General features: G+C 31.1%; 1 protein-coding gene across 6 annotated transcripts in view; it reads left to right on the plus strand.

The window, feature by feature from the left end:
* LOC107620708 (probable leucine-rich repeat receptor-like protein kinase At5g49770) overlaps positions 1 to 4,801 on the plus strand; it is a 6,366-nt gene extending 1,565 nt beyond the window's left edge. For 5 of the 6 annotated variants that reach the window (XM_021113575.1, XM_016323586.2, XM_016324139.2 and 2 more), the window contains exons 5-20: positions 40 to 114; positions 205 to 276; positions 348 to 509; positions 832 to 906; positions 1,010 to 1,081; positions 1,220 to 1,291; positions 1,389 to 1,457; positions 1,552 to 1,626; positions 1,724 to 1,795; positions 1,870 to 2,004; positions 2,090 to 2,559; positions 2,827 to 2,979; positions 3,075 to 3,214; positions 3,302 to 3,521; positions 3,635 to 3,870; positions 4,100 to 4,801. In XM_021113575.1, the coding sequence (XP_020969234.1) occupies positions 40 to 114; positions 205 to 276; positions 348 to 509; positions 832 to 906; positions 1,010 to 1,081; positions 1,220 to 1,291; positions 1,389 to 1,457; positions 1,552 to 1,626; positions 1,724 to 1,795; positions 1,870 to 2,004; positions 2,090 to 2,559; positions 2,827 to 2,979; positions 3,075 to 3,214; positions 3,302 to 3,521; positions 3,635 to 3,870; positions 4,100 to 4,630 (2,629 nt within the window). In that variant the 3' untranslated portion in view covers positions 4,631 to 4,801. The other variant, XM_021113620.1, reaches the window with a different exon arrangement.

Genomic DNA, 9,183 nt, shown 5'->3' on the forward strand with positions numbered 1-9,183 from the left:
CCTAGCATGTTTTATGCTAACTATATTATTGAACTGTAGGGACTTGTCATTCAACAAAGGTTTAAAAGGTTCCCTGTCTCCAGAGATAGGAGACTTAAGCAATCTGAATATTCTGTAAGATTCCTTAAGAAACAAGATCCATTTTTTTTATATTCACAAAAAAAAAAATGCATACTAATACTTTCTTTCCTTAATTTGTGTCAGCATCTTGGCTGGTTGTAGCTTCAGTGGCAGCATTCCGGATGCATTGGGAAATCTTTCACAGCTATCCTTTCTGTAAGAACAAATCTTGTATTTGTATCTGTATTTGTATTTGTATTTGTATAATGGTGTGGTTGAATACACAGGGCCTTAAACTCAAACAACTTCACTGGAAAAATACCACCTTCATTGGGTAAACTCTCCAAACTTTATTGGTTAGACTTGGCAGATAATCAACTCACAGGACCTATTCCAGTTTCAACCTCCACCACCCCTGGATTAGACCAACTTCTAAAGGCTAAGCACTTGTTAGTATTTTGACTCATTTTTTTTATTTATTATTTCTCGAGTAATCACTTAATTCGACCCTTTAATAAAATATAAAGGGTAAAATCATTCCGATTTAAAAATAACAAACTTATAACCAACTTGTACCTGTACGAGAAAAGACTTGTATGTTCTTTTTTTGAAGTGGGAAAGACGAAATTTCGATGAATTTGTCATGTTTAAATACTGAAAAATTATTTATGTTTAGTTTTTTTTTTTAGAGAAAGAATAATGTAAGAAGCAGTATACTATTCCCTTCATCTTATAATAACTGTTTTGAATTGTATTTGTAATCTAATGCAGCCATTTCAATAAGAACCAGCTTTCAGGTACCATTTCCCCCAAACTTTTCAGCTCTGACATGGTGCTCATACATGTGTAAGTTCATGTATTTTATTTTATTTTTCCAAAAATTGGTGTTTATAAGCTTGTGATGTCATCTATTTTACCATTTTTAACAACTTTTTCTTTTTCCTTGCAGATTATTTGATGGAAATGATTTATCTGGTGCTATACCAGAAACATTAGGACTAGTTCAGACACTTGAGGTTCTGTAAGTAATTGCCTCATATTTCAGTTTTTTAATAAATTTTTTTCAACTCTTTCTACCAATCTAATTTTATTTTTTCTCTTTATATTATTTGACTAGTTATATATTGTTTCTAATGATTATAATTTCAATTTATAACAGTCGGCTTGATAGAAATTCCCTGACAGGAGAGGTTCCTACGAATCTCAATAACCTTACAAACATCAATGAATTGTGAGTACTTATATTCAGATATGAACACATTAGTATTTTATAATAACCTTAGTAATCATGATAATAATGATAATAATAATGTTGTGTTATCTTTCAGGAACTTAGCACACAATAATTTGACAGGTTCTTTGCCAGATTTAAGTCACATGGATACCCTCAACTATGTGTAAGTAAATTAGCATGAGTTTATGTTAATTAATTTTTCCTCTAATATGATATTATCTTACTTATGATGTTAATCAAATTATAATATTGTGTAGGGATCTTAGTAACAACTCCTTTGATCCCTCTGAACCTCCAGTCTGGTTCTCATCTCTACCATCACTCACCACTCTGTAAGAACTTACCAACTACTAACTTCGTTTCCAAGTAACGACCGATTCGAACAAATAAACTGATATATTGAAAAATTAATGTACATTTGTTTTGAAGTGTTATGGAGTTTGGATCCTTGGAAGGTCCTCTTCCATCAAAGCTCTTCAGCATTCCTCAAATTCAGCAAGTGTAGGTTCCTAAGATCCTTGTTTTGAACCTACCTTTATTGTGTTATATAAAAATTTATGTTACTTGCATTGCAGGAAACTGAGGAACAATGCATTGAACAATACATTAGACTTAGGTGACAACATTTGTCCACAATTGCAGCTTGTTGATCTTCAAGACAACCAGATTTCCTCAGTAATCCTCCGTTCGCAATACAAGAACACATTGATGTAATTATCTGGTTAGAAAACATTTGCATGGTTTAGGAAGTTGATTAATGATTATAAATGTTTAATCTCTTCTTGAATTTCACAGCCTTATAGGAAATCCAGTGTGCAGTGTTCTCTCAAACACAAACTACTGCCAACTTCAGCAGCAGCCTAAGCAGCCTTACTCGACAAGCTTGGCGAATTGCGCAGGCAAATCTTGTCCGCCGGATCAAAAGCTTAGCCCTCAAAGCTGTGAATGTGCATACCCTTATGAAGGGATGTTGTACTTCAGAGGACCCTTGTTTAGAGAACTCTCAAATGTTAACATTTTCCATGAACTTGAGATGAGTTTGTGGGTGAAGTTGGACCTAACACCTGGCTCAGTTTCTTTGCAAAACCCTTTCTTCAATGGTGATGATTATCTTCAAGTGCAACTAGCTTTGTTTCCTCCATCAGGACAATATTTCAATAGGACTGAAGTTCAAAGAATTGGGTTTGATTTGACCAACCAAACTTACAAGCCTCCTAAGGAGTTTGGACCTTATTACTTCATTGCATTCCCTTATGCTTTCCCAGGTACATAGAAATATATTACACCTTAACTCTTGAGTAAAGGTTCATGATTCAAATTAGTCGTCGAGATTTCAGAAATAGCAAGTTTGTTCTTGAAGTTACAATTCGTGATTCACTTTAGTCCCTTTAATAGAGTGAATCATCGAATGTAACTTCAAGTATGAAATTGCTACTTCGAATCTCAATGTCTCTTTATTTCTTGTCCCTAGACACTTACCAAACAAAGCCTTATCTTTGCAACTTTATGCAACTAACCTGGAATTATTTCAGATTCTAACAAAGGAAATTCTCTTAGCACTGGTGCTATTATTGGTATAGCAGTAGGCTCATCAGTTCTGTTTCTGAGCCTGATAGCTTTAGCAGTATATGCAATCCTGCAAAAGAAGCGCGCGGAGCGAGCCATAGGATTAAGCAGACCTTTTGGTAATTCCTTTATCTATTTGATTGTATTTAAAGTCTTATTATATCATCACTTGTGTAACTTTGAGAATCAATGTGAATTCATCTTTGTGATCCAGCATCTTGGGCACCAAGTGGAAAGGATAGTGGAGGTGCACCACAATTAAAGGGTGCAAGATGGTTCTCATATGATGAACTGAAAAAGAGCACTAGTAATTTCTCTGAAAGCAATGAGTTAGGATTTGGTGGTTATGGCAAGGTATGTTAGACTTTTAATGCTTCTATGTTAATTGTTAACATTTTTTTTTTCTTTCATTTTAGTTCTAGTGAATGTTTGTTAATTCAGGTGTACAAAGGGGTGCTTCCTGATGGAAAAATCGTCGCGATCAAGCGAGCTCAGCAAGGATCAATGCAAGGAGGCCTAGAGTTCAAGACTGAAATTGAGTTGCTTTCAAGAGTTCATCACAAGAACCTCGTTGGACTCGTCGGATTTTGCTTCGAACAAGGAGAACAAATGTTGGTCTATGAATTCATGCCTAATGGAACACTTAGAGAGAGTTTGTCAGGTTAGTTTCCATGCTTAACTGATTGATTTGTATTTTCATTTTTAGCATTTGAAAAAGAAAAAATGAACAAAAAAAGAAAAATAATGTTCTCTGTTTTCAATTCTGAGTTGTAGGAAGATCTGACATTCATCTTGATTGGAAGAGGAGACTTCGAATCGCCCTTGGCTCGGCCAGAGGACTCGCTTACCTTCATGAACTTGCCAACCCTCCAATTATCCACAGAGATGTGAAATCCACTAACATCTTACTAGATGAAAATTTGACAGCAAAGGTTGCAGATTTTGGACTATCTAAGTTAGTATCAGACAGTGAGAAAGGACATGTTTCTACTCAGGTTAAAGGAACATTGGTAAGAAACATTTGCACTATCACTTATGTTGTTCAAAATCTTTGTTCTGATTTTATCTCAATAACTTGATGAGGAAGTTACCATCTTTTGCAGGGCTATTTAGACCCAAATTACACGATTAAATGTCCGTGTAAAACTATTTTATACTGTTTGTGCATGAGAAGTGAATTTTTTAATTTGTGACAAGATTCATTCTAGTTCTTGGTGACAAAATTTAACATCTTTACAGGGCTATTTGGACCCGGAATACTACATGACACAACAACTAACTGAAAAAAGTGATGTGTATAGCTTCGGAGTAGTTATGCTAGAGCTCATAAGTTCGAGGCAGCCCATTGAAAAGGGTAAGTACATTGTCCGGGAAGCTCGGACGGCGTTCAACCGGCACGACGAAGAACACTATGGAATGAGAGAACTAATGGATCAAACTTTGAGGAACACACCAAACCTCATTGGGTTTGGTAGGTTCCTAGAGTTGACTTTGCAATGTGTTGAGGAATCAGCCGTTGACCGTCCAACAATGAGTGAGGTTGTTAAGGCACTTGAGACAATCTTGCAAAATGATGGAATGAACACAAACTCAACCTCTGCTTCTTCATCTGCCACTGATTTTGGAGCCACCAAGGGTGGAGCAATGATGAAACATCCTTACATTGATACTTCAAATTTTGCAAAGAATAAGGATAATGTGAGTGACAACAACAGTGCCTTTGACTACAGTGGAGGATACACAATTTCAGCAAAAGTTGAACCAAAATAGATAAATATTATGTTATATATATATACATGTTCTTGGTAGTAGTGGTAGTAATGCTATTTGTACATCAAGAAGTGGATGTTAAGAGTTATTGTGTTTAAGATTCATGACACAAAATATTGATGATAGTAAATAGGTTAAATTACACAGTTGATCCCTACACTTTCAGTGAAATTGCAAATTGGTCCCTATACTTTAAAAGTTTGTAATTGGGTCCCTAAAGATAACTAAAATTTGTAATTTAGTCCCCGTCGTTCAAAAAGTATTTGATTTAATAGAATATTCTTAGTATATTCTCTATTTTAACAGAATATTCTCAGCATATTCTGAGAATATTCTGTTAAATCAACACTTCTTGACCGACGGGGACTAAATTGCAAATTTTAATTCTCTTTAGGGATCCAATATGGTTAGCCTTTTTTTTGTTTGGAAGGGAAAAAAGAAAACTAATGTTTAGGGAGAGAAATGTGGCAGAGTAAAAGCAATCTTAATTTCATTTGAGTTTATATATATAAATTTAAGAAGAAAATTCGGTCAATTTCTTGAATCCTTGTTATGAGTTATTTAAAAGAGAACATTTATTTAAGTTATAATAACAAGTAATATAAAGTGATTAGAATGCTTTTACTAATGACAAACCTATTTGCCTCCTAAGATGTCATTGGATGACAACAATAATTACTTAATTAGGTTGTGAATTGTGATTGAAGAGCTTTTCTAGTGTGTGTGAGTTAGGGAAATAGATCCTTTCATTTTTTTTTTTAAGAAAGAATAAAGTGTGATTTTTTATTATTAATTTTATATTTTTTATATTTATTATTGATCCCATTTATAAAATTAATGGTGAGAAATCATACTTTATTTTCTAAAGTAAAATTCAAACTTTGGAAGATCCAAATCTAATTGTATTATATATACAAGAACAAGTAGCTTTTAATTATTACTTAATGCTTATTATTGATCTGATCTATTATTGCTCCCTACATACATTAACCATATATATTAAATAAAAGATAACTATAATTAGCTAGCTAGCTAGCTAGTAGCTTCCACCCTAAGAGGAGTTAAATAAATGAATGCAAATCTATTTATAGCATGTATAATAATTATTAGAAAATGTTTGGTAACCAAAGAAAATCAGTTAAAAACAGTCATAATTTGTCTTATTTAACATTCATTAATTATTATAACAATTAATTAATATTAAATAAAACAAGTTCTAGCTATTTTTTTTTTGTCTACCTAATATTACCCTTATAAATAGTATATATATATATATATATATATTTTTTTTTTTCTATTTATAATTGTTGAAGATAATAATGATGCTAAAATACTGGGACATGTATAAGTTTTGAGGGATGGCCATAGTAAAGGAGAGGCCCAGAATAGGGAAGAGTCCCATAAAACAAGTAACCAGGTTGAAGTTAAGACCAAAAGGAGAACAGTGGCAATGTGGCCCAACAAGGACCTCAATAACCACCTCCACCAACCTATATATCAAAACAGATGTCTCATCCTCCTATAATACTTGTGCAACCAGATGAGCTACCATCCAATTAATCCCAGCCTTCATAGTACCCGAATGAGCAAGACCAACAGCTAATACATACTGTTGATTCAACATCTCTAAGTACAATTTTTGCCTCAGAATTCAGTCAAAATAAAGCTCAAGGAGCTGAATAAGTAACACAATACATTCTACAACTATATAGAAACTCACTTTCACATTCAAACTCTGATTCAGATCCAATTCCATTCTCTAGTATAAATAGTACTCCCTATAATAATGAAACCATCCTAGATGAACATGTTGAGGGAAGGTCTAAGGTGAACAAGAGAAGATCAGTAAAGAGGCCTTCCTCTACTGGACAATCCTTCATACCCAACCCTAATTCTGACAAGCCTCTAACCTTCTATGTCCCTGCTGATGTGGAAGAATTCTCTGATGAAAATTCTAGATATCATTGCTATAAGTCAGAAGAATTGAGAAGCATAGCAAGTGATAAAGATGCTGATCAATCTTCAGTCTTTCCTCAGAGCAACGTCGATGCTCCTGTTAGCAACTCTGGTTGGAGTTGGAGATGGAGTTTGAAACACCTCAACCATTTCAAAAAGATAGTTCGGAAGTTCAACATCAACATTGAAAGGAGCATATTCTTTCCTAGATATGATTCAACCAGAAGCAAATCTATATGCTGTGATGAGGAATGTCTTTGACAAATATACTGTGTTAAGAGATCCTTTTCTCTGAGTTATCAGATGAAGACGTTTGTTAATGAACACACCTGCAGTAGAGACAACCATTATAAGTCAGCTGATGTAAAACGAATTGTAGAAGAATTAGAGGAGAGAATAAGAGTCCAACCAAATTTGCCAGTGAGGTAATTGTCAGGGTCGGGTGGGATATTCACTCTTTAAAAAATGACTTCTTTCTTAATAAAAAGTTTTTTATCACTTTTCTCTTAAAATAAGTACTTTTAGAATTAAAAAACCCAACACAAAATAACTTATTTATAAGCTACTTTTAATATAAACATTTATTATTTAAGTTATTTCTTCAAAAGTAATTTAATTAAGTTGTTTATCCAAAGTGGGCCTTAATATACTTACTGAATTTAGTGACTTAGTGTAATGACTGATTTATTGATTTTTAAATATGTATGATTTGCATAATTAGTGAGACCATGTATAGTGAATTATTCTGTTTATTGATATGTATTATCTATAGAATTGTGCTCTTGTTATTGATGTGTATTAATTTCAGAATTTGCCACTGTTTTTGGTTTAGTATAGTAATTTGTATTAGTTTCTCATTTCATTGATTTAAATAAGTGAAGTAATCATAATTTTTATTGTTGGTTATGCTGTTTGCTGTCAAGGGTTAATATTGACGGTAGAAAAATTGTATTCAGGAATCAACCACAGATTTTATTCCATGCATATATAACAAAATTTTAGAAAGAAGTAGAATGACAAACAGATAAAAATGTGTACGTAGAAAGACTTCAATACTACCATAAAAAAACTTAAAAAAAAAATCAATACTCAGACTTAGCATATAAAAATCATCTTCCGTGATTACAATGTGAGTTTTTTATTTCATAAATACATTTTATCAGTATTTACATTTTTTATGAATATAAATGATAATTTATTCTTCAATTAAATCCCCATTGATTTTTCAAAATCTTTAATCGATAAAATCTCATTTTTAATTATATATCATGGTTGAATATTTCCTTAATAGAATAATATAGTAAAAAATCGATTAAAAAGCTCACACCAAAAGGCATCTTGTATGTTATAGGTTTCTCTCCCAACTCAAACTATTAAACTTTTTTATATTTGAGATTGATTCTCATTATATCTCAATTACTTCTACGAATTGATATTTTATAATAAATAAATTTCAAAGTGATTACATTCTAAAATATATCTTATAATTGATTTTTTTTCTTAGAATTTTATTATTAATTATTGATTCTTTCCTTATTCATTAAATCTCATTATTAGCTTTTTACAAGTCTCAATATCATTACTTTTTTTAGAGATACAAATGGAGTTTAGTATTAGAATAATATAATGATGAAAACCACGATAATGATAAAAGAAATGGGTTTATGGTAATTCTTCTAATATCATTTTGTCAAATCTTACCCCTTTCCAAAATAGATTGCTTTATTTATTTTTATATATATTTGCACTTTCATTTTCATTATAAGTTATAATAAAAAGTAAATAAAATAATAGTAATTTATAATCTTAAAAATTATATAATTAAAAATTACTAACATAAACATAACATTTAAATGTATCTCATTTCAATTATTTTAATCAGCTACTTCTAATTATTCTAAATTTAATATACTAGTGTGTGTATATACTTTTTTTTTCCAAATATCCTTTAATCTCTTAATATGTTATATTTTTAGGAATTTTTGGCTAGGACAACCGTTAAATTCCATATATCTTCTTAACCAACGAAATTGTCATTTTTATATGAGATCCATCAAATTTAGCAAGTAGCTAGATCATTTTTACATGTAAATCTAAAAAATGATATTTGAAACTGTTTTCTGGCATACTTATCATTTTTAGTTGGATATCCAAAATATTAAAAAGAGTATTTGAGAATCAAATTAATTTAGTGTATCACCAAAAATATAAGTAGAGATCTCTTATCATTAAATTTTTAACCTATCAAATTTAATTTAAGATAAAATAAATTTTTAAGATAAAATTTAAATTTAAGATCAAATCTCTTATTCCAAAAACTAATATCTTTTTTACAAATATAATTTATTATTTTAACACATTGTAGATAAAGATTATATAAGCAAATTAATGATCACATAAAAAGTTTTATTAATTGTCAGCAAACTAAATTTAGAAAAAATCTGTCCTGTTTGATAGCAACAATTATCATGACTTTTTAGAAATAAAATTTTGTTGAAATTGATTTCTTTTTTTAAACAAGTTTTTGATATTAGTGTATCAGTGAAAATCTTTTAAAAAGAAATAGTTACCAAAATATACTCAAATAAAGTTTACTC

Source organism: Arachis ipaensis, chromosome B01 (genome assembly GCF_000816755.2).
Source record: "Arachis ipaensis cultivar K30076 chromosome B01, Araip1.1, whole genome shotgun sequence".
Lineage (NCBI taxonomy): Eukaryota > Viridiplantae > Streptophyta > Magnoliopsida > Fabales > Fabaceae > Arachis > Arachis ipaensis.